We start from the raw sequence: 27,313 nt of genomic DNA on the forward strand, positions 1-27,313 counted from the left end.
TGGTTGAACTTGTATTGCATTTCTGGATCAATCGTGTTCTAAATAAAAGCAAGGGCACGCATAAGGAATATTTTCCATATTAAAAGGTCCTAACCAACACGTGGAATTTATATTTTAGAAACGGCTTCTATTTTTTGCAGCTGAACAAAAGAGAACTTGATGACATGATCACCTCAAGCACACCATAATAGTAAAGAGGTTTAATATGTATTAATTAGATCCTAAACCTTACCCTTTTGTGCATATTCTTTGCTTGAATGTCTTAAAATGGTTTTTACGTTCATAGTATTTATATTATTTGCTCATTAATAAATTGCTAAATAAAGGGAAACTTTGAATCTGCTTCTCATTTCGGAGACTGCTACTGTCCACCGGAGGCCACATTTCGGTCACGGACACATGCTTTGAGAGCCTTTCTGAATGAATGAATGAATGAATGAATGAAATACACTGTTTTCCACCAAGGCAACGCCAGGTTCTGAAATATAATTGGCTAAAGTGGCATTGGGCGGGTTAAAAGAACCAAAACAAAGACGTTCCAGCACATAATGCACATTTTTAATGCAGAAAACTGACTTCAGCATTGTTTTTCAGATAAGCAAAAATGTTCACTTGGCATGTTTCCTAAATATCTGCAATCATATTATGGTATTTTTATGCTTCAGAAGAGTCAAAAACTTACATACAGCACCTTTAAGTGTTTACTTTGATATTCGGGCACATTGGCAAACATTTACATAATTTTGTTTGTGTGTAACATTTAAAGCACAACAAATCTAAAGAGAACTAAATAAAAGATTGCATGCTATCTGTGACATCTTTAGGTGTGTATGCAGGATATGTCAAAATGCAGAACCATACTGACCGCAGTTTCAGAACAGCAGCTTCAGGCCAGCAGTCTTATACTGGAAGTTCAGAAGCCTGTCCAAGCTAAAACTATTAGAACCATCATAACAAATATTTAAATTCTTCATGAACCAGACATTGCAGTGTGTTGATGTACTTCCAAGTGTAACGGAATTTTCTTTTTACGGATCATTCCCTTCTTGCAAACACAGTAAGAGGGGCGGGGTTAAGAATATTGTGGCTGAAGTTGTCAAACTTACATTATTATAGAAAAATTGTCACTCCTGACATCGAAGTAAATGGTCAGACTATGACTGAAGATTACCAAAACAAAAGAAAACTCTGTGGATTAAATAGCAGAAGCAGAGCAGAGATGCCCAAAGTAGGGCCCATGGGCCAAACGTTTGATTTGGCCCACCATCCCATCTGAAAAGAGAACAAGAATGATGGTGAATTGGTTGGGGCGAATGCCTTTGACAAAAATCATCATTTCAGATTTAATGCAACCTTTTGTTTCTTTGTGTTATTGTTGAGCTACAAACAAAGCCAAACTGAAATTAAATGATTGAGTTAAAAGTTGTAAATAAATTAGATTTTTAAAATGTAAATACTGTCACTTGACAGATAGAGGACAATGCACAAGTCATCTGCAAGCAAATCAAGGTAAAAGCAGGAGCAGCTCAACAAGGGTATTCATCATTAAACTCCACTATTGTGTTATAAAATGTATGGTGTGTTTTTACTGTAATAAGTTTGTTATAAAATGTTAAAAAATTATATGTATTTGGCCCACAGACCTCAATCAAGTTTGGTTTTTGGTCCTTTATTAGAAAAAGTTTGAGCACCCCTGACCAAAATAATAACAATATGTGCAAGCAAAAAAAATATTACATTTAGATTTCCCACTGATTTTGTCCTCAGCACAGCCAACTTCTGGTTTAAACCTGGCAATATTTTCTTATGAAGGTCTCTACAATTAGGGTTGCCAACCATCCAGTATTGGCTGAGACATCATGTATATTGGGCCCATTTGATTTGTCCCATACAGGACTTGCCTCGTCCCATTTAACAGCAATGCTGATTTATCCATACAACAGTACCAGCGCTGATCATGATACTTGAAGATGATGTGTCTATAAGGGAAACCTGTTCTCTTCAGATTACAGAGAGATTATAGATACAATTTCTTTCTTAGAAGTTCTCTGTTGTGGCATATCACCAACACAGAGAATTTGTTTACAGTAGAAAGGAAATGCTGCTATTCATGCTGACCTAAAACCACCACCTGCTGACAGAGATCCTTACATATACCACTTGAATCTAAAAAAATCATTAATAAAGTTAGGAAAGATTTGGGAAATTACAAATGTGTTCAAAGTGGGCTAGTTTACATTCATCTCGTGATATAAAAGACAATTTACTCAGCCAAACGCACTTCCTTTCCATTTAAGTGCATGGTTGAAAAGAGCATCACCTGCTATTAAAAAATAAACTTTGAATTGATTCAAGTGAGAATAGCTATGTATTTTGAAAATCTTACAATCAAAACAGAATTAAATTAAAACATTTTTCTTAAGCTCTATATAAAATAATATTACTTAATGTATATGTTTACAAACAACCTTGTTTATTTTTGAATCAGAAAATTGCTAAATACATATTTTAAATCCTATTTATTAAAATACTAGTTGACATGCAATTGCGAAGTTACTTCAAAATCAAAGTAAGCATAAAAAGAACCATTAAAATCTAGCACAACTCCATTTTGTTCATTAAATCAGCATAGTGATTTGATTTTCCTTGATACACCTTAGTCTAGCAAATAGTGCATTTTGCATCATGGCGATTAAGATTTATATATCAATTGTTATATTGCAAACAGTTTTCTAAAGCTTTATACATCATATTTTTTGGTTTTATGATTATTTTTCTCCTCAGAGTGGTGTCCGAGAACGGGGCTCTCGAGCGAATCGAAGCCTTAGCCTTCTTCAACCTGACAGAACTGGAGGAAATGTATGTAGCTGCACGACACTTCAAAATAAATCCAGCTGTATTCTTAGCAACATGCTTTATTTAGCTTTTAAAAATAGTATAATATGTGAAAAATGTAATCAAATATTTGTAGTAAATAATATACTGTCTGCTTCATATCTGCTAACACATTTTTTCAGATAGTCCTCCAGCAGACAGTCTACAAGTAACATTGCAACTACATGTAGAATTAGTCTGCTAATACTCTAATATGAGTTTGAATGTCTAAAACAAACCTTCAAAATAAACCTTCAATGCATCTTTCTGACAGAACTATTACAAAGTCCAAAAATCTTGTGATGCATAAAGATGCCTTCTGGAGACTTCCAAAGCTGCGATATCTGTGAGTTTTCATTACTCTTGTCTAGTAAACTCTGAATAATCAGGGTTTCATGCTGTGGTTCAGCAGTTTAAAGGGAGTATATTCCCACATGAGTTTCAGCCTAGCATTGAGTTATGTTAAGAGTCCTGAAAGACCTCAGTAAAAGCAGAATGACCCAAACACAGGTCAATATCCAGATCAAATGTTTCTCACAGGAAACAAAGGCTGCAGATGCAAAGACAAAATACGAATGTCTTTCTGACGTATTGCATTCATCAATCTTGTCTCCCTGTGTGTGTGGTGTGTGTGTGTGCGTGTGTGTTCCTCCAGGACTATCTCAAATACTGGTCTTAAAATCCTGCCAGATTTCTCCAAGATCAACTCTGCTGCTCTTGAATTTCTATTGTAATTTTCATTTAAGTCAATATCTTATTGGATATTTCTATCTGAAAGTATGTATATATTTATACTGTCGTAAGGTTGATTAATGTAAAATGTGCTCTTTATCATATCTATAATACAGTGATCTACAAGATAACATGCACATAGAGAGGATTCCCAGTAATGCTTTCCTCGGATTGACCAACGCCACCATAACTGAGCTGTAAGTAGGCATGGATTAGGTATTTTATTTTGTGAAAAGTGAATGATGCACACTATACTTATATTTACAGCAAACTGAATAAAGTTATTGCTGGGGTGCATGACAAAAATAAGCTAATTGTTAAGCTAATAACTATATTAAGAATTAATGATGAGTTAAGCCATGCACTTATCATGAACTAACTTTAACTACAACGTGAGTGACATGAGTTCATGAGTTAATAACGGCTACCTTAATCACTTGTTAGTACCTGCTTGTTTGTTAATTAATGTATTAATTACCACATTAGTTGATGATTAATTTAACCATTATGAACTCATGATATATGTTAATGGATAATTATACCATGACTTTACTTGGTGGGGCACATCATCAGTAACCCATTCTTAACTACTCATGGGCTCTTTATGGACGTCCATCTAGTGTGTTTACACTGAATAACATTAGAAAAGTGTTGTGTCAATGTCAACATCAGCAGTTTAAATACAGGAGTTCATGAGTAGTTAATGATGAGTTAATGATAATGTGCGCCTCCAAGTAAAGTCATGACATAATTATAGATTAACAGCTCATGAGTTCATTTTCAAATATTTTCAGATTTCCAAAAATATCATATACAGTTAATATCAGAATTATTACCCCTCTTTGAACTTTTTAAAAAATATTTCCCAAATGATGATTAACAGAGCAAGGACATTTTCACAGTATGTCTAATAATATTTTTCTTCTGGAGAAAGTCTTATTTGTTTTATTTCAGCTAGAATAAAAGCAGTTTTTCATTTTTAAAATAACATTTTATAGTCCTTAAGCTATATTTTTAGTGTCTTGAAAAATATCTAGTAAAATATTATGTACTGTCTTCATGGCAAAGATAAAATAAATCAGTTATTAGAAATGAGTCATTAAAACTATTATGTTTAGAAATGTGTTGAAAAAAAATATTTCCGTTAAACTGAAATAGGAGAAAAAAAATAAACAGGGGGCTAATAATTCTGACTTCAACAGTTTGTTAATAAACTGTTAGAATTTCCATATTTATTCCATAACCTGCAGAAGATAAAAAATAGTATTTAATAGTTACATAAAACAAAACATGCAAAAAAAAAGCACTCAGCCTTTCAATTCTTTTTCCATTGGATTGTGACCCCGGGGGTTATTGTGCTTGATTATTGACACAGCAATAGTGTTAGTTGCAGCAGATTGATTTTATGGCACAATGTTAAACTTTGACACCTTTACAGCACTCACATACATTAAAAATAAAGGCGACTGATCATAGAGGACAATCTTTAAGTGGCAGCCTCCAAAATTAAACCAAGAATAGTCCTGTGTTATAAACATTACCCACCATTCTCATTAAGTGAGGTTAATGTTAAATTAAAAAAATGAATATTGACTATAAAATATTATAGGGTTGTTAGACTATTGTACTTTTTTATGTTGTCAATAACCTCGCTTACATACAGTTAGGTTCATAAATAATGGGACATTGACACAATTCTAACATTTTTGGTTGTGTACACCAATACAATGGATTTCAAATTATTGAACAAGATGTGCTTTAACTGCAGACTGTTAGCTTTAATTTGAAGGTATTTACATCCAAATCAGGTGAACGGTTTTGGAAATACAACAGTTTGCAAATGTGCCTCCCACTTGTTAAGGGTCCAAAAGTAGTTTGACAGAAAATTAATCATAAATCCAACATTAATTTTTTAATATTTGATTGCAAGTATTTGCAGTCAATTACAGCCTGAAGTCAGAAATTCAAAGACATCATCAGATGCTGGATGTTTATATCTTCTAAATGGACTTTTTTTCTCTGTGTTGGAGCACACTAGCCTATGGATATCCTTAAGACTAACATACTGGTACTAACTAACTTTATTTTAATTTTACAGGACCTTTAAATGAAATGTAAGATTATTTTGGTTCACCATAAAAACGAATATGGTAGAATATACAGTATGAAGTCTTATAGTGATATCTAACACTTTTTCTTTTATTTTTATTTTCTTTTTTTATTATTTTAAATAATTTTTAGATTTGAGTGATTTTGGTTTTTTTATTTACATAAATTGCAGATCAGATTGACCATTAACACAAATGTATCTGGATATAATACCGCTGCTAAATTGTTTAAAAGTGACAGTAATGACACTTATTACTTGGAGAGAAGTTAAATTAAACGCTGTTCTTTTAAACTTTCCATTTATTAAAGAAACTTTTAAAAAAACCAAACACTGAATTGAAATAGTAACATTTGAAAGGTATTGCCAACTTTGCTGTAGTTTTGCTTTAATAAACAGCTTTGGTGAGCAGTATGTTTCCAAGCCCATTTTTTTAACTGATCTCACCTAATGTGCTCTTGCAGGAGATTAACGAAGAACGGGATTCGTGAGATAGACAGCCATGCATTCAATGGTACCAAAATTGGAAAACTGTGAGTGGTTACATCTTTTATATATTTATAAATCACATAAAACCTCTAATCTTTCATCTAATCCCTTTGGCTCTCTTTCTCACAGCTTTCTCATGGGAAACCAGCAGCTGAATCACATCCACAGTTACGCCTTTAAAGGAGCCGAAGGCCCCGTCGTTCTGTAAGCATGAACAGCTCTGACTTTCAACAACAATACAAACTCACCAGCTGGATCAACACACACACACTCACAGCAATTCCACTCACACTAACCTCTGCTACCTGAGGCCTGTACCATGAAGCTGGTTTAACTTAGTCGGGTAAATTTAAGTTTAGTTTGCTTCAACATAAAAGTGGTTTGGCTTTTAGCAGTGTTTATCTCTATAGCAAATTACACTCTGTGAGTAACTAACTAGGGCAACCCAATTGTGCACAACACATCAAAAATTTGAAAGAAAACATAAGTGTACAACACAATTGCCACAACAAGACAAAATCCAACCCAGGCTTATTTGAAATGCCTCAACGCACATTTTTACAAAATATGTCCAAAACTCAGACGTTTTGATATGAGTGTTTATTGCATGTTTCAAATGACTGGACAAAGCAGGTTCGGTCTAAATTTCAGTGAATTACTTAGGGTGCAATTTGTTATACGTTATATGGGAAGGCAATGCTTATCACCTAAACTCTCACCTAAACCAAACCAATTAGATTGTTAAAAGCAAACCGAAGAGAAAATTGCATTTTATCCACATAGTTTTAATAAAATATTTATATTAATATTTATAATAATTTCCCAGAGATGGGTTGCGGCTGGAAGGGCATCTGCTGCGTAAAAACTTGCTGGATTCATTTCACAGCGGTTCATTCCGCTGTGACGACCCCAGATTAATAAAGGGATTAAGCTGACAAGAAAATGAATGAATAATAATAATAAATTACACTGCTTTTACCTCGTTTGTGGAACCGTGCTTCACTGGACTCAAATTCGGGCGCTGTACATCACAAGTTCAATACTACACAAAGTGAGTTACTGAGTAAACCGACACTGCCAGAATTGTTGTCCATGTATATAGATAGGTGAGGCAAATGTATTTGATTAGAAATCATAGATGCACGTTGTTTGGAATTGGCATTTCTTTGGATTTGTACAAATAACTGGGAAAATTATGTAAAAATCATCGATGTGAAAAGGAACAAAAGTTGTTGTCATCATACTGCCCTGTAGCGTTTGTTTTACCTAGAAACTGCGGCTAAACGTGTTTACATTTTTCAGTTTCACAAAAATGTAGACTGAAGCATCTATTTCCATTGAGCATGTGTTGACAAAACCAAACCCCAACACAAGAGAAATGCTCTAACCAATGGGCTATATGCACAGTGTTTTTCAGCCAATAATAAACTTCCGGTGACTATGTGGCTGTTTTCAATTTAGTTTAGTTCCAGTTTAGTTCCAACCCTGCTCCAACACACTTACCTTGTACATAAGTTTCAAACAAAGCCTAAATGGCTTAATGAGTTTCATCAGGTGTGTTTATTCGGGTTGGACCTGAGTTTGACACCTGTGTTTTACAGCATCAATGTTGTAATGTCAATAAAATACATTCAGCTAAATAGACTGCATTCATTTAGTTGTTCAAGCGTAAAACGAGATGAAAGACAGTGTAAGCACTTGCTCCGTCAGTACCAGCAGGCTAGTGCAGAAACTCCATTGACAATACAGGGGTAAAATAAATTGTCATATTTTAAAGACTTGACGGCGGGAAATAGAATATAATGCAGTCTTTTTTGTCTAGTCTGAGACCCACTTCAAACTGTATATCAAGCAGAGAAGATCACTGATTTTTAAAGAAATCAAACCTTAAATGTGGCGATTTTTTTAATGGAAAGACAGTTCACCAGAAACCCTGGGGCGGGCTTTTAAAGTCTGTGTGGATATACCTCATTAGCTGCATATAAACTTTGACACAATAAAGCCAACCACTGTGTTTCCCTTGCTCCACTTAAAGGTCACTACATATGAAAGCTATTTTTAAGGGGTTAACTGCTTTTTACAATATTTTATTAAGTGGACTGAGGTATGCTATAAATGTATACTATAAATAAATGCCCACTGCTATCATTGAATAACAGTTCTGCATAGCAAACAGCTGTCACTGGAGCAATACCTTTTCAAAAGATACATATTTGTACCCAAAGAGTCCACAGTGGTACTTCAAAGGAGCATATTAGTGCCCGAATGTACCTAAAAAGCACAAAAAGTACAAAGGTACAGCTTTTTTCTCTGAGAGTGTATTCAACTTTCCTGTCAGATCACGTTATGTTCTTCACCGTAAGTGGTATTTTACCTACCTATGATGAATCTGGTGTTTTCTGGGCTTGATGTCATTAAACGCTATTATTTCACTAACAGTGATGCTTTACTGCTCTGAAATTTACAGGACACTTTTTTTGTAAGATAACCTCTTATATGAAAAAGCTCACGGAAAAGCAGAGATCTCAGTTCATGACCCCTTTAGAGATAATAATTTTTTTTTGGAATTAATGTACATTAATGTAATCAACGTATTTGTAATATCCTTAATCCATTACACATGGGAAATATCTATTTAATGAAAAATTAAATGTTTGGTTTAAACGAACATAAATACAGATCGGATGAAATATAATTAGGTTTTAGAATCAACAGATAAAGCATTCAAAATGACTACATACTGTACGAGTCTCTCTCTGTAAATATAATCAATATAAACTGAAATGATAAAGCAAGTTCTTTTCCATTAGTTTTCCTTTCATCAACAGCTCTTTTCATCTTGCTGTATAACTATGTTCAAATTCATATTTTTTCATCTGTGCCAGTGAATCACGCCAACTCTCCAATGAGAAATGAATCACAGTATCCCATTATACTAATGTCACATGTTCAAGTGCTGTGTAACTTCTGAATCAAAGCCCAATTAAAGTTAGTTAATGATCAGAGTCATGGTACGTTCAAAGCCTGATTTGACTGGGTTGGTTTTGTCTATTTTAAGCTAAACCTTTAACCCTGAGTTGGTTTAACCACCATTATTGTACAGGCCCCACACCAGATTCTGCATGGAACAATGAAACGGCTGCTGTCATTACAGGGATATCTCCAGAACTGCTGTTCACACTCTGCCGGAAAGCATGCTGAAGACTCTTAAGCTTCTGATGGCCGTTTCAGTCTACTCTCTGAGGAAGCTTCCCAGCCTGGAGCTGTTTACTGAGCTCACGCAGGCTAACCTGACCTACCCCAGCCACTGCTGCGCCTTCAAAAACTTCAAGAAGCACAAGTCAGTCACACATCTCTCATGTCTCATTCCCAACCAGCTGGGCTTCCAAAAAGAGATATTAGACCATATGCTCATTTCCATACAAATGTACTGAAAATACATTGAAAAAAATTAACTAAAAGTGAAAAAAAGTGCAGCTGAAATAAATATTTTGTTACACTTTTTTGTTACAATTGTCACTATTAACGAGGCATTATGACAACATGGTGGCTCAGTGGTAAGCATTAGAAGGTCGCTAGTATGAGGCCAGACCAGGCCAGTTGGCATTTTTGTGTGGAGTTGGCATGTTCTCCCCATGTTAGTATGGGTTTCCCCCACAATCTAAAGACATGCAGCTATAGATTAATTGAACTATATTGGCTGTAATGTGAGAGTGTATGGGTGTTTCCCAGTGCTGGGTTGCATCTTTAAGGGCATCTGCTGCGTAAAACATACCAGAATAGTTGGTGGTTTATTCCTCTGTGGTGACCCCTGATAAATAAGGGACTAAGTCAAAGGAAAATGAATGAATGAATGAATGATTGAATGAATAAACAAAGCATTAACTGTGACTTTTAGCCCAATCAAGCTGCTAATTTCCTGCTTATTAATGGTTATTATTGTAGTACACTACCTTACAAAAGTCTTGTCGCCCATTTAAGTTTTAGGAACAGCAAATAATAGCTTGACCTCTAGTTGAACATTTGGTATCAAAAGGGGCTTATATGAAGGGCAAAGGCTTCTAGATTATGATTATTTTACCAAAATAAATATGATCATGCATTTTTAATTATTTAATTTGGACAGTAAGGACTGACTTTGCTTACACAAAAGTCTTGTCATTTAACAGAAATAATGTACAGCATAGAATATAAAGTCATTGTGCAGTAGAAAAATAATGAATATTGTGTATGGCTCATATGAGCTTGGAGGACTGCATCCATACATCTCTGCCATGACTCAAATAACTTATTATTAAAGTCATCTGGAATGGCAAAGAAAGCGTTCTAGCAGGATTCCCAGAGTTCATCAAGATTCTTTGGATTCATCTTCAATGCCTCCTGCATCTTACTCTAGACATGCTTAATAATGTTCATGTCTGATGACTGGGCTAGCCAATCCTGAAGCACCTTGACCTTCTTTGCTTTTAGGAACTTTGACATGGAGGCTATAGTATGAGAAGGAGCGCTATCCTGCTGAAGAATTTGCCCTCTCCTGTGCTTTGTAATGTAATGGGCAGCGCAAATGTCTTGATACCTCAGGCTGTGGATGTTGCCATCCACTATGCAGATCTCTAGCATGCCCCCATACTGAATGTAACCCCAAACCATGATTTTTCCTCCCCCAAACTTGACTGATTTCTCTATGAGTCTTGGGTTTATGCGGGTTCCAATAGGTCTTCTGCAGTATTTGTGATGATTGGGATGCAGTTCAACACATGATTCATCTGAAAAATCTATCTTCTGCCACTTTTCCACATAATTAACTAAAAGTCAAGTTAGTATTTGTTGCTTTTACAACTGGGATCGACAACAGGATTTTGTCAGATAGTGTAGTTGGGTGTAGGTATTGGGTAGGAATGGGGTTGTGCAACAATATCATGCTGAATATGTACTTTATAAGTATAATTAATAAGCCAATGTCCCAATAATAGGCAAGTAATAAGCCACTTATTATTATTAGCAAGTTAATAGTCAAAAATGGTATTTACAGTAAATTTGGTAAAGTGTTACCAAATGGGATACAATTTTGCCGAAATGCTCTAGTCTCTAGTTTCTATTAGATTTTATTTCCACTGCCAAAAATGTATTAAATCCAATACAAATTCTTCTTCTTTTTTTCTGAAATTTGATTGTACACCAAGATATTACTTGTGTTCACACAGGTCTGTGAAGAATCAAATGTGCAACGTGACTGGAGCTCACGAGGAACCTGATTTTTTCAATTTTTTCAACGACCACTGTAAGGACGTAATAGAAGTGACCTGCTACCCCACCCCAGACGCATTCAACCCTTGCGAGGACATCATGGGCTTCACATTCCTGCGTGTTCTGATCTGGTTCATCAGCGTACTAGCCATAGTAGGCAATACCGTGGTCCTTCTGGTGCTCCTCACCAGCCGCTACAAACTTACCGTTCCCAGGTTTCTAATGTGCCACTTGGCTTTCGCCGACCTTTGCATGGGAATCTACCTGTTGCTCATCGCTGCAGTAGACATTCACACACAGTCGCGCTACTATAACTATGGCATTGACTGGCAAACAGGAGCAGGCTGCCATGTGGCAGGATTCTTCACCGTCTTCTCAAGCGAGCTCTCCGTCTATACTCTGACCGCCATTACCCTGGAGCGCTGGCACACCATCACTTATGCCATGCAGCTCGAGCGCCAAATGCGTCTACGCCATGCTTGCCTAGTGATGGCAACAGGCTGGCTTTTCTCCCTTCTCACTGCTTTGATGCCCATGTTTGGAGTGAGCAGCTACAGCAAGACCAGCATCTGCCTGCCAATGGATGTAGAAACGTTGCTTTCACAAGGTTATGTGGTGCTGTTGCTTCTACTCAACGCTGCTGCTTTTTTGGTTGTGTGCGTTTGCTACACACTCATCTACTTGACCGTCCGTAATCCCGCTTTTGTTCCTGCCAATGCAGACATGCGTATCGCCAAGCGCATGGCAGTGCTCATCTTCACCGACTTCTTGTGCATGGCGCCCATCTCATTTTTCGCCATTTCTGCAGCATTTAAACTACCACTGATAACCGTTTCACACGCCAAAGTTCTACTGGTGTTATTTTACCCCATCAATTCCTGCTCAAACCCATTCCTCTATGCCTTCTTCACTAAAACCTTCAAAAGGGATTTTTTCATTCTGACTAGCCGATTTGGATGCTTTAAAAGGCGTGCGCATATCTACCGCACTGAGATTTCTTCTGGCCAAAATGGAGCTGTGGTGCCTTCACCGAAGACTAGTGATGGGACGCTGTACTCCCTGGTGCACATCGCCCAAGTGCACTGACATCTGTCTGAATCTGTCAGAACTCTATGCTGCTTGAAGACAAACATGAGGAAAAGCGTGGAATCTGGATGTGAAATATTTTCTACGGTGTGAAATTAAGGCGTCTCTTTTGTGCACTGGACCATTAAGGTCAACTGATTAAGATGTTTTTAGAAATACCATTCACAAGATGCTGCTTGGTTGAGCTATGACCCATCCTGTGTGCAGTTAGCCCAAAGTATACAATCAAACACACAGGGATAAAAAGTATACAACCTCTGGCAAAAAGTATGGAATTGCCACTCTTGGATTATGTTCATTCAAATGTTTAATTGTGTAGAAAAAAAGCAAACACATGTATGCCACAAAACTATTTTCATTTAATAATCCAACCTTCTGGCTGTATGAAAAGCTTAAAAAAAAAGAAAAGAAAGAACACTGTAGTCATTTACAACTGTTTTTACAGATCAAACAATAGAAAAAAAAAAATAGAAACACACAAATCTAATGAAAATTATATGGAACCACCATGTACTTTGCAGTTTTAAAACAAACAACTGTGTCTGATTACAACTGCTAATTAGTCTGCAGTTTAAAAAAAAGAGCGAACCAAGCTGCGATGCTTTTCCGAAAGCCATCGTTAGCCAACTAAGGTCGTAAGTTCCGTCATTACAAACATAGTTTGTTGATTTGGCGTTTCCCAAATCTGTCTTTCCAACAAACATTAGCAAACTGTCGCAAACTTGTATGCTTACAACTACACCTCTGGAACAGTAGTTAGAAACATAGTCCCGGGTTGTGTTCTGTTCCCAGTTATCCCCCCTATGCCCTATTCCTTTTGAACATTCCAACTTTTAAACTTGGAATGATTAATAAAAAAACATTAGTCATCTGTCTTAGGTGTAATTTGCTTTGAAAGTATTTTTAAAGTTCAGTTTTAGTGATCTTCATATTGCGTTCCCTTTGTAGTGCACTTTGAAAACATTTATGCTATTTTGAACGCAGCCATGGCTCATGATGAAAGCTATGGGTGACCTATTATTTAAAAGTGTCATTTATGTCTCCAAAGCTTGTAAAAACAAAATATATAGCATATGTTAATGCGTTTATAGTAGATTATTTATCAAGAAATGTATCTGTATCCGCTTGTTAAGTCGTGACGTATAGAATACTGTTTTGGATAGGCATGGATATATGTATTGCGATCGTGATTTTTGAAAGTTACACAGCGCTTTGTAAACATTTATTATTACCATTTAATGAGTCTCCCCATTCAGTTTGACAGAGCGCTTGGACTCGGAAGCCGCTTTGTGTGACGTCACACTTAGCAAGTGGATATGACAGGGTCCTATTGCGTAGAACATTTCTCCAGTGGTTTATATGTCAAATTGTGAAAGTAGACTTTTCAGAAAAATAAAATAAAACAAATAAACAATATCCTACTCAATAATAATAACTATTATTATTACTATTATTATTAAGTATGATTTTTTTTAATTTCTTAATAAAAAGCCTACTGTAAATTATAGGCCTACAACCATAAGCGATCTATAAGATTTATATATGAGATTAGAATACGTGTTGGCTTAGTGATTTTATATGAAATACTCAATATTTGTAAAGCAAACATGTAGAGGTCCTGTATGTGCCGTTTGCATATAATTCAATGTAGAAAATGAGTGCACGTTTTTACCAAAACTAATATTTGATTGTTTTGTGTGCTTGTAAAACAATTTAACTAGCTCAAAAAAAGTTTTTTTTTACTAAAAAAAATAAATAAATAGTTACTCCACCCTGATTAGAGCGTCATAATGGACGTTTTACATTATAACTAACGTGTTTTAAAGGATGGATCTGCGACAGACATCTACATCGTTCTTTTCCCAAATGATGCATCGTACTATGATACGCACCCATGATTGAAATTACTCATGGCTCCAATACGAGAGATGTCAGTTGAAACAAAGAAGAGGGTTTTCAAACTTCTCAAAAAGGTACATCTTTATGGAATAATGCAAAAGATGTTGGTTGTTCTCAATCAGTTGTGTCTAAAATCTGTACCAAGTACAAATCAAATGGGAAGGTTGTAGAAGTGAAGCGAACTGGTAGATGAAGGAAGATGTCAAAGCATCAAGACAGAAAACTTAAAAAAAAACAAAAAAATACACAACAAAGCAAAGAATAAAGTTTTTGACCGGACTCTAAGAAATTGCGTAATAGAAATAGGATTAACATGATTAACATCTAAACAGAAAAGAACAAAGTTTCAGTGAGCTAAAGAAAGACAATCTTGGATTGTGAATGGCTGGATATGAGTGAAATTCAGAGATGAATCATGAGTCTGTATTGGGCAGAGTGATGATGTTGGAACTTTTGTTTGGTGTTGTTCCAATTTATGAAAATGACTGCCTGATGAAAACATGCAAATTTCCACAATCATTAATGATATGGGGTTGTATGTAAGGTAAAGGTATAGGAGAAATTACAGTCATTAAATCCTTTAAAAATGCAGAGCATAAAAGTTTACAGTTCATTGATATTTAGGACACCGTTCTTATTCCATCAGTTGAAAGGATGTTTGGTGATGATGACATACTTTTTCAGGATGATAATGCCATAGGTCAAAATCTGTGAAAACTTTTGTACAGGAAAGACATATAATGTTAATGGGATGGCCTGCAAATAGTCCAGATCTCAATCTAATTGAAAATAGTGGAAATGAAAGAAAATTCTCCATGCAACTGCAATATAACAAAGTTGGAGACAGATTGATGAAGAATACTGTTAAATCCTTGCATCAGACAATTCAAAGTCTTATAACAAAGTACTAGTGGTGTTTTTATTTGCTGACTCAATATAATTTTCCTCAGATATGAGTGATCCCATTGTTTGGTCTGTAAAAAGAGTTGTAGCTGACTACAGTAATCTTTTTTTTTATTTTTTATAATGTTTCATACAGCCAGAAGGTTGGATTTTTAAATGAAAATAGTTTTGTGGAATGTATGTTTTTTTTTCTATACAATTTAACATTTGAAAGAACATCTTCCAAGAGTGGCGATTCCATACTTTTTGCCAGGGGTTGTACTACATTTGACAGTGTGAGCAACAGTGTACAAAACAGTAACTGTAATCCATTACAGTTACTGAGAAAAAAAAGTGTAATCACGGCTACATATGAACATATAAAGAGGTACAAATGTAGTTTTCTTAATAATTTCCTGTTGGATATGTTTGTTTTTGATCTTTTTGTAATATTAATTTGCCTGTTTTTGATGTTTTCATAGGCTGTTTAGTGTTCTACTTTGATGCTTTTGGCTGGTTTCCTTTGTCAAAAAAGCATTATGTCACAATAATAAAAGTGTTATTAAAAAAATTATTTTTAGAAATCTGAAAATGGCGCAAATATGACAGTATTTTCCAAGTATTAAAATGCTATCAAACTGAAACTAAGGTATAACTTCTAATATAACTATTAGTGTACAGTTAGCTACCAGAGATGTTTTGCCGTTGCTTTTGTAGCTTTTATAATGATGCTAGTCTCCATTTTTTACTAGTTTGTCTATTTTAGCTAAAAGCAACTTTACCAGCCTTGCTTGACAGGTTAACAAAATATCAGTGTGGGAATGTAAATTTAAAGGTAGCAAGTTAATACTGAAAAGTAGCTAGCCTGATTGACACTATGTAGCCTATTGCAGATGAACTAAATGAAATGTAGCCACTGTCATTCTGCACTATTTGCTGGAAAAAGTAACTACAAAAGCTTGTTTTAAAAGTAGATGAGTTACTGTTAAACTGCTATTGTTTTAGTGGTGTCAGCTAGATATTCCCTAACACTGGAAATATTATGTTTTACTTCCTTCGATTTTTTTTTTTAGATGAACTCTTTTCCATCTTAAGCACTGTTAGTTGCCAGTTTTAAGTGGATTTTTAAAACAGTGTTATAATTTTCAAATCTTTATTCGAAAGGTTAGTTCACCCAAAAATGAGCATAATTAGGTTCATCTTCGGAATACAAATTGATACATTTAAGATAAAATCTGAGAGCTCTCTTATTTTCTACAGACAGCAACTATCCTGAGATGTTTTAAAATCCAGAAAAGAAATCAAAGACATTGTCAAACCATTCCATGTGACTTCAGGAGTTTTACAGTAAACTGTAATCATATGAAGCTGCAAGAACAGTTTTATGCACCAAAAAAAGTCTGTGGAAACAACTTTGTTTATATCTTCGATCTCAGATCATGGTGCACATTTACTACTGGCAGTATGCTGTTTGCGTGTTCAGCTGCTGACTTTAATGGTAATACCTCATACTGCCTTTAGTACCACACCGCCTGACGAGGAAGAGAAGACATTGGCAAAGATGTTTTTATAGTACACTCAAAACATTTCATTATTAATTCTTGTTTAAACTACTAATTTAAAAAAAAGCTCAGACAACACAATTCTTGAGATTTCAAAAAATTTTAAAAATTGTTGTTTTATGTTCAATCTACTTAAATTAGTTCCATTCAGGGGCACCCCCAAAGAGCCACCCCAATGTGATTTTGCTGTTGATATTATCAATTTAAATGTACTTACGTAAATTAACAATATTTCAATAAATTAATTAATTAATAAAGAAATAAAATGAAGCCCCTAAATTATTGTGAATTGATCAGTGCCACCAGCATAGCCGATTCACAGACCTTGTACATTATTTATTAAGAAATTATTATTTTTTTATTAAAAAGTTGTTGTTTTTCTGATTGAAAACCACAAATACCAAAAAGTTTTGAAATCCACTGAATCTAGTTTATTTAGCACCTTTAATATTTTGCTGTTTGACTTAAAAGGGCCAAAAATGTCAATGATTTTGAGGATATATTTTGCAAAAAGGTACATCGACAGAAGACATATTAATATTAATGACACTTGAATAGGAACAAGGATAAACGATATTATTATGGTCTGTAGTGAGTCTGTGTGTGTATATGGTTAATGCGTTTCCTTCAGTTTGTTCATTTGTCAGTTTTTTTAATTAATCCATTAATGTTCATTTAATTAGACATGGGATATACTGTATGCTGTACACTAAAGGTATCTGAAAAATAACTGACCTGAAAAGTGTTTTTAAATTAAATATTTGTTTTTTATTTGGTTTGCACGTGTACTCATGCTGATTAATTTCAAGAAATAAATTGCAATATTTTAAGAATAATTATTTAAACTACATTATTTTATTTACCAGAAAAAAGTATGTAACATTACTCATTATTCACTACACATTATTTTGTTGTGTGCGTCTCAAGATTTGGTGTGGCCTCATCTGGCCACTCCTAAGAAAATTTTCTAGGGGCGCCACTAGTTCCGTTGACTTAAGGTGCTTTCACACCTGTGAATCGATTCATTTGTTACGAAACAGGGATTAAAATTGTTACAGTGTTGCTCTTTGTTCTTGGTGCAGTTTGCTTTCACACTGCAAAGTTTCTAAACGGACCAAAATACTGAAACAAGTCATGTGTGAGTAAACTCTCCTCACATTGGTCAGAGTTTCACGGTTTATTTTGCAGAGTCCCGCTTAACTGTCGGGGGTGGTGGTTTGGTGGTGTTTGACAGGGTGTGCGCGATGACCTCCAGCCCTACTCATAATTCTCTCTTCATATTTTTACAGTGTAGTTAGAATGTGGATTACAGTCAGTTGGAATGTATTGTTTTTGCTTCCTTTTCTGGACTTTAAATGTCTCAGGACCTTTGCTGTGCATACAGGAAGAGGGAGCTCTCGGATTTTATTGAAAATACCTTCGGAAGATTAATCAAAGTCTCAGGTGTTTAGAATGGCAGTTGTTGGTGACTAACCCCTTAAACAGAATAATCTTAAAGGGAAAAAAATGGTGTTGTCTGTGTTGTACAAATTTGATTCTAATTTTAATTCAAGTGATGAATCATTTTTGAAAGTCTGACAGTAAATTGAAAGTGCGGTAACCAAATGTTTGAAAATGATTAATACTTGAAAACTTTCTGTTTTTCCATTATGAAAAGTAATCCTAATGTAATCAGTTAGATTATTTTAATATAGGTCTCAAACTTGATTTATGGCGGGACGCAGCTTTGCACAGCTTTGCACAGCTTTGCTCCAACACAACCTGGTCAAGACTACTTTTGAACACCTTCATTAATTGGATCAGCTGTTTGATTAGGGTTGGCGCAAAACTCTGTGCAGAGCTGCTGCCCTCCAGGAATTGAGTTTGAGACCTATATTTAAATGATTGAAAATGCTTGAAACACTGTGTTTGCATCCTGTGGAAAAACTACATAGTGCAGAATCAATTTTAAAAAGGAAAATGCCAAAAAATACGAGTACACATGACAAAATTTGCATCATGCAATTTACATGCTATGGACCAACAAGCGTGTAAAGAAACTAAAGATTGCAATACTTTACAATAAGGTTAATTAGTTAATGTTAATTAATGCATTTACTAACACGAACAAACAATGAACAATACATTTACTACAATATTTATTAATGTGAGTGTATGTGCCATCGATCCGTCTCTTCTTGTCTTGTTTCTCTGAATTAGCAGGATTTGAACGCGGGTAACATAAGACAGTCCAGTGATGTCATTTCGAACATGTTTAATAACAACTTAACTGAACTATAATACACGGTCAAAAAACTGTCTTGCTTCCATCTTCATGACACTACTTCTTCCTTACCGGAAGTGACATCAGCATATACTCTATATTAAAAATTAAATTACTTTTAGTAAAATATTTTCAAGTTGCTTTTTACATTATTATCAATTTAACATAAATAAAACAATGAACTTATGGCTCTTATATATCCGGCCCCTAATTGTATGGACAGGAGATCAAACAATTATCATATACATATTTAACTTCTAAGAGCCATTCAAATTTAAACATCATCAAGAAGCATAGAAATTCAGTCATTCTGTAAATGTAGTCCTTTCACATTGTCTTTGTTTCACCTATTCTTCTTAAATTGCTTCTTGAATTAAGCACAATTTGTTTACAGGTCTCTCTAGAATGCTTGTTTTGGTTTGTAGCTTCACACGGCGTACAGCTCCACTGGAGTCAGGCAAGGTTTGAACTACTTTTCCCATTATCCATGAATTGCGGGGAGCAGAACTGTCCACAATTAGCACTACATCGCCTGGCTCAAAGTTCCTTTTAAGTTTTGTCCATTTACTGCGTTCTTGAAGAATGGGCAGATACTCATGAGTCCATCTGCTCCAAAACAAATCAGCAAGATATTGGACTTGTCTCCAACGTCTTTTCATATACTGGTCTTCTTTTTTGAAGATGCCTGGTGGCATGCTGGGTTGAGTTTTTAACAGTAGTAAATGGTTAGGTGTCAGAGGCTCAAGGTCATTCGGATCCTCGGATGTGGTAGTTATTGGCCTGTTGTTTATAATGCTTTCCACCTCACACATGATGGTATGAAGACTGTCATCGCTGATAGATTGTTCCTTTAGGAGAGCATTAAGTATCCTTCTAACTGTACGGATCTGACGCTCCCAAACTCCTCCCTGATGGGAGGCAGCTGGGCTGTTGAAGATCCATTTAATGTTTTTCTGCAACATGGCTTGTTCTATTGTGATTTGGTTCAGATTTTTCAGTGCTTCTCGCAACTCTCTTTCTGCACCAACAAAATTTGTGCCGTTATCTGAGCGCATGACAGCGACTTGTCCTCTTCTACTTATAAAACGCCTTAAAGCGTTAATGCAAGAGTCAGTGTCCAAACTATCAGCCACCTCAATGTGAACTGCTCTAATCGTTAAGCAAGTGAACAACACTCCGTACCTTTTTACAGTACTCCGGCCCCGTTTCACTTCAAAGGGTCCGAAGTAATCAACACCCACGTTTGTAAAGGGCGGTTTATCAGGTAGCAGACGGTCCTCTGGCAAACTTGCCATTTTCTGTTCTCCAACTCTTCCATTAAGCCGGCGACAAACTGAGCATTTATGTATTAATTTTCGAATGGCTGAATTAGCTTGGGGAATCCAGAATTTTTGTCTGAGAATGGACAATGTGTAGTTTCGACCACAATGTCCGTATCTTTGATGAATGTCACTTAAAATGAGTGTTGAAATTCTGGAGTATTTTGACAGAATTGCAGGATGCTTGGATTCATTTGGCATGGCTGCTTTGTTAAGTCTACCACCCACTCTTAGGATCCCATCCTGGAGCACAGGGTCAAGCCTGTACAGCTGACTTCTTCTCTTAATAGTCACATTTTGTTTGATAGCCTCAATTTCTTCCAGGAATTGTTGTTTCTGACTGTGCTGAATAAGAAGAATTTCTGCTTGTTTTAAATCTTCCAGACTCAGTGACCTTTTCTTTATTTTTGATTTGAATTTTTGCATTTCAGTTTGTAGAAGGGATGCTTGTTTTTCTGGGTCTTTCTCAGATGTTTCAATAGACGCCTGAAACTGTTTCCTTGCCCTACATAACTGTAGGAGTGTCTCTTTTAGTCTTAGCATCCATGCCACTGCCCTTTTCAGACGAAACCAGCTCGAGTAGTAGTCAGTTAACCTGCACAGGATGTCGTTTTCATTGACATTAAGAATGTTGACTTTGGTTTCAATTTTAATTTCAGGGTCTTTTTGTTGATATTGATTAATCTGATCTGGTCTTTGTGGCCATTCTTCTTCTGATTTCAACAAAAAGTTTGGGCCCTTTGTCCATGTTTCTGCTTGTAGAAAGTCCTTTGCCTTAATACCTCTAGTAGCTTGATCTGCTGGATTCTGAGCTGACCTGACAAACTTCCACTGTAACGGAGTGGTGGCATCCCGTATTAGTGAAATCCTGTTGGCTACAAAGGTTTTGAAGCGGGCGCTCTCATTTTCAATGTAACTCAGCACCGTTGTGCTGTCTGTCCAAAAAATAGATGGCTGCAGTGGCATTTGTAGTTCTTGTTTTAGTATCTTGTCCATTTTGACTGCTATGGTTGCGGCGGTCAGTTCCAATCTAGGAATTGTGATTTGTTTAAGTGGGCTTACTCTTGACTTCCCCATCAACAATGAGCAATATTTCTGATTTTGTTCATTTGTAAGAACCAGATAAGTTGCTGTGCCATAAGCACTCTCACTGGCATCAGAGAAATGATGCAGTTGAGCTTCTTCTGTGATGCCAAACTTCTCTGGCTTTAGACACCTTTTGAACTTGACATTTGAGATCTGACTTAAATCTTCTAGCCATTTAACCCACTGATCAGCACGCTTGTCGTCAATCTCATCATCCCAGCCATATCCTTGTTTGCACAGATCTCTTAAAAGTAACTTAACTGGTAGTATGAGTGGAGCCAGAAAGCCAAGAGGATCATAGATTGAATTAACCACTGAGAGGATACCTCTTCTACTCGACGGCTTCTCTTGGACTTTGATATGGTATGTGAAGGTGTCATCATCTGTGCACCACTGCATACCCAGTGCTCTCTCTATAGGCAAAGAGTCCTGATCCAAGTCAAGGTCTTTTACTCCACTGGCCCTTTGATCTTCTGGGATAGACAACAATACTTTCCTATTATTGCTCACCCACTTCGTCAATCGAAAACCTCCTTCCAGACACAAATCTTGAATTTCCTTGACAAGGTTGATTGCTTCTTGCTCATTGGACACTGATTTTAAACAGTCATCCACGTAGAAATTGTTCAGAACTGTGTCCACAGCCTTTTGCGATGCTACATGTTTTCTGTCCTCTGCTGTCTTTCTCAGTGCATAAGAGGCACAGCTAGGAGATGAGGTGGCACCAAATAAGTGCACTGTCATTCTGTATTCCTCTATAGGTGCATTCAAATTGCCATCTGGCCACCAAAGAAAGCGAAGTAGATCTGTGTCTTCCTCAGGAACTTTCACCTGATAGAACATTGACTACACATCTGCCATCACAGCGATCGGTTCTTCTCTAAATCTGGTGAGTACACCAATAAGTGTGTTTGTGAGGTTTGGACCTTGAAGCAATTGGCTGTTCAGAGACATACCTTGAAAGGAAGCAGTACAATCAAAAACCACACGAATTTTGTTTTTCTTCGGGTGATACACCCCATGGTGTGGAATGTACCACACCTTGTTGTCGTTGCGATTAAGATGTTCAGTGGGAACTCTGACAGCATATCCTTTTTCTACTATGCTCTTCATGAACGTAGTGTAGTCATCAAGCAATTCTGAGTTCTTTTGAAGCTTTCTTTTTAGGTTAGCTGCACGTATTTCAGCAACACATCGATTGTTTGGCATGTCAACTGTTTCATCTCTCAAGGGTAGCTTCACACAGTAATGTCCATTCTCAAATTTAGTCTTTTCCTGCATTAACTGCATGAATCTTTTGTCCTCCAGTGACTTCTCCTCTTTCTCCTCATACAGGCGTTCTGGAAAGTCTGAGTTATATTGCTGAATCAACAATTTTTCGATTTCCACTACTGAGAGACGATTAACTGTATGATGTGGCAGTTTGGACCTTTCTGCATTGTTTGTTTTCTTAATGGTGCCATTTACTACCCAACCTAGTGCAGTTTTAACAGCGTATGGTCCATCTTGTTGGCTGTTTATAATGTGCCATGGTTCCATTGCCTTTGGATTGTTTGCACCAATCAGAAGCCCCACATTTGCATCAATACAGGGTATGTTCACTTCACTTAAGTAAGGCCATTTTTGAATGTCTTCCTGTTTAGGAATGTTCTCATTTTGAACAGGAATATTGCTGTGTGTAAAGACTTTAGGTAGTTCAATATACTTGGTGTCGTCTAGCCCACATACTTCCAGGTCGGTGAGGATAAAACTGCTCACTAACTTCTGTTCACCTGGCTTGTCTTGACACATAGTGCTCAATAGAATCTGAGTTGGCTTTCCTTTCAGTTTCAGTTTATTTCGCAGCTCCTCTGTGCAAAATGTTGCTGTACTTCCAGCATCGAGGAAAGCATATGTTTCCACATATCTGTCACTTTTATTTGACTTGACTTTAACTGGCACTATTGACAGCACACAGTTATCTCCTCCAGACTCTGTGTAGTTGCATGATTGGTGACTTAGGGAGATCTGGGCACATGAGATCTCTTTGTCTGGTGTCTCAACCTGCTTTGTCACTTTGCGATCCTCCTTCATATGTAAAATGTCTGGATGCCTTTGAGAGCATTCTTTACATTCAATTCTCTTTCTGCACATCTTACTCAAATGACCTCGAGTTAAGCATCCAAAACATAAGCCTTTTGACTTCAAAAAGTCCACACGTATACTATGTGGCTGCTCTTTGATTTCAGTGCATGACTCAAGAGTGTGACTTTTTGAGCAAAACATACATGGCTTTTCAAAAGCGCTTACCATCTTAGCTGGACTGGCAAGTTTACTTGATGTATCTTGAGGCCTTCTTTCCTCCATGCATATGTTGGTTGCAAAGCTGCTCTTTATTATTCCCCTAGTAGCAGGAAATTTCTCCTTCTGATTCACCTTTGCAGTTACAGCATTGCGATTGTCCAGTATGTCTCCAAAGAAAGGATCTGTGACCACTTTTGCTTGACGATCAATAAAATCCACCAAATGAGTAAATCTAGCTCTTACTCCTTGTCTTTCCTTGATGTCATATGCTTCTGATCGCCACCTTTCTTTCATTTTGTATGGTAATTTTGAAATTACATCTCTCATATTGGTGGGACTGTCCATCTCCTCCATGGACTCCCCATCTTCCAATGTATTGCGACATCCAATTAGGAATAAAGCATAAGCACTCAAGGCTTTGCCATCATCAGACTTGATTTGAGGCCACTTTTGAACTTTATCAATAAAAGCTCTTGCTATAATAAGCTCGTCTCCATAATGCCTTTCGAGCAGTCGCTTTGCTTCTTTAAAACCTCTGCTTAACGGCATATATTCACAGCTTCTGACAATCTCTTGAGGCTCTCCTGCAGTGTATTGTTCAAGATAATACAACTTGTCTTTTTCATTGTCTGTTTTATTTTCAATGGTATGCTCAAAAGACCTGATAAAGGATCTATAGGTTAATGGATCCCCTCTAAACACTTGTATATCTTTACTAGGAAGCTGAATTTGTCTTTGTTGTCTCACCAACAACTCAGTCAAGTCATTTTGTTTCTGCATAACTTGAATAATGCTGTTGTCTGCTTGTGGATAGTCATTGTGTCCAGGTACTTGTATGTTCAGTTCTGTTGCTGGATGTATCTTTGGACTTGAGACAGACTTTGCTTTATCCTTCGCCACAGTAGAATGAGAAGGTGAGCTTTCTTTCTGCTCTGTTTTCAGTTCAAGCTGTTTATGGTGGATTCCTTTTCTTTTCTTTGACCGCACACTACTTTTTCCATCCTCTGAATGCTCATATTCTTTCAGAACCTTTAATTTGGCATCACTTTCTGCAAGCGCTGTTTCTATTTCAAGTTCCTCCATTTTTGCCTTTATCTGCATCTCTTCAATTACAAGTTGTTGTTTTTTCTTTAATGATGCTGCCCTTGCTAGCAAAGCTGCACGTTTTGATTCTTCTTGTGCATATGCAGATGATACAGAGGAGCAAACAGATCCACTTGTAACTGAATCACACCGCTGCTTAAGCTCATTTTTGTTCAAAGATACCTGTGAGGCACTGTCATGAGGCATAATATCATCCTCCATTTCCACATTGTCATTTTTCTCATTTTTCTCAGCTACAGCAGCTATCCAGTTTTCTGTTTTATTCCTAAAAATATTCACAGAGTCCATTTTAGGCTGAAACCAGTTTTGTTGGTCTGCAATCCTTTCATCTTCAGACAAAAGATCTTGAACTTGAACATTTAAATCATTAAACTCTGCTAACAATTGTGCAAAGTCAAGTTGCATTAAATCGTGCACATTCTGCAGATTTTCATCATCATTCATCAACCTTTCTAGGGTTTTTATATTACTGGTAAGAGCAGATAATTTAGCTCTTCTCAATCCAATAATTCTGTGCAATTTCTCCTCTAAAGCCTTTTCAGTAGGTTTAGGCGCCCTCTTGTGTTCGAAAGCTGCAGTTTCACTTTCGCTTCCTTCAGCCATCTCCATTCAATCAATGCACAAACTGTTTGCAGACGATTAAAAGTACACGCAATACTTTTCTGCATCAACCGTATGCATTTCAGCTTCTTCAAATATGCATTGAGTCATCATATAGCCGAATCAGAGTCCGTTACCTTACTGTTATGCAACGTTTCATACGTGTCAGTCACGTTCCTTCCTGTAAAACAGCTTTAAATCCACCGGAGAAATATCATCCACTATTTATAATCCACGATCGCGAGTCATTTCAGATCACTCAAAGACGATAGTTTAGAGATGAATCTCCGTCCGTCATAACGTGCCACGTGCGCTCCTTCATTTTCATATCCATAGAGCAAGTTTTTTGACTAAATTGTATGTGCCATCGATCCGTCTCTTCTTGTCTTGTTTCTCTGAATTAGCAGGATTTGAACGCGGGTAACATAAGACAGTCCAGTGATGTCATTTCGAACATGTTTAATAACAACTTAACTGAACTATAATACACGGTCAAAAAACTGTCTTGCTTCCATCTTCATGACACTACTTCTTCCTTACCGGAAGTGACATCAGCATATACTCTATATTAAAAATTAAATTACTTTTAGTAAAATATTTTCAAGTTGCTTTTTACATTATTATCAATTTAACATAAATAAAACAATGAACTTATGGCTCTTATAGTGAGTAAATGTTAGTTAATGAAAATACAGTAGTTCATTGTTAGTTCATGTTAACTCACGGTGCATTAACTAATGTTAAGAAGCATGGACTTGGATGTTAATAATGCATTAGTAAATATTAAATTATGATTAATGAATGCTGTATAAGTGTTGTTTATGATTAGTTTATGTTAGTAAATGCATTAACTAATGAACCTTATTGTAAAGTTTTACCAAGATTACTTTGGGCTTTAGTGTACAAAAAATGTATATGTTAAAAAAAAGTAGATAATTATTTTTTTCAAAAGCACATACTTAAAAATAAAGGTTCCATGACCCTTTAACATCCATGAATTGTTTTATTCCAAAATGAAATTAATTTAAAGAGGAAAAAGTTTGTAAGATTATCAAAATGTTTCATGTTTTGTACAACATGATTTGTTATCTGAAAATAAAACTTTTATTAAAATGTTTGATTGTTGGTTCTAAGAACACCATCACCATACTATGTCCTTGTGGAACCTTCTACTACATTTTGTCAAATGATTTACATCTGTTCATGTGGAAAATTTTAAAAGATTATTTATACAAGTGCAAAATAAAATATACTTACCATTTATTTGCCCTCATATTATTCAAAATTAGTGTGCAAATCAAGTCAAAGGCAGATTCTGCTTGACCTCTGTGTTCAGCATTGAACTCGTTTTTTTATTTTTTATTTATTTTTTTATTTTACAACATTAGATAATCCAATTTAAAGTAACATTTTCTAATTATTTTGAAATATTCTGAAATAAATTTGAAAATTACCAATGCAATCTTATGACAATTCGTAACGTTTTGATTTAGTGGCTAATTTGTATGAATTTGTATGATCTAATTTGTACAAATTAGTACGATTTGCTCATCACCCAGTGACAGTTGGGGTTTGGTGCCACACCTCTTTTTTTAAATCGTACATTTTCGTACAACTGAACTTATCCGAATTAGCCACTAAACTGACAAAACATAAAATTCTTACATTTCTTCGTAAGATCGGGCTGGAAATTACCCATGGCAACTTTTATGTAGCGTAGTTTGGTATAAATACCTTCAGCACACGGCTCTCAGTGAATTGTTTTTGAATTGTTTCTTTC

The 27,313-nt window shown here is 36.0% G+C and overlaps 1 protein-coding gene across 3 annotated transcripts in view; it reads left to right on the top strand.

The window, feature by feature from the left end:
• fshr (follicle stimulating hormone receptor) overlaps positions 1–13,003 on the top strand; it is a 31,223-nt gene extending 18,220 nt beyond the window's left edge. Inside the window, 8 exon segments of one of the 3 annotated variants that reach the window (NM_001001812.1) lie at positions 2,785–2,859; positions 3,149–3,220; positions 3,530–3,604; positions 3,723–3,803; positions 6,178–6,246; positions 6,332–6,406; positions 9,357–9,542; positions 11,407–13,003. In NM_001001812.1, the coding sequence (NP_001001812.1) occupies positions 2,785–2,859; positions 3,149–3,220; positions 3,530–3,604; positions 3,723–3,803; positions 6,178–6,246; positions 6,332–6,406; positions 9,357–9,542; positions 11,407–12,535 (1,762 nt within the window). In that variant the 3' untranslated portion in view covers positions 12,536–13,003. 3 annotated transcript variants of the gene reach the window in all.
• The last annotated feature ends 14,310 nt before the right edge of the window (positions 13,004–27,313 follow it).

This window comes from Danio rerio, chromosome 12, assembly GCF_049306965.1.
Source record: "Danio rerio strain Tuebingen ecotype United States chromosome 12, GRCz12tu, whole genome shotgun sequence".
Lineage (NCBI taxonomy): Eukaryota > Metazoa > Chordata > Actinopteri > Cypriniformes > Danionidae > Danio > Danio rerio.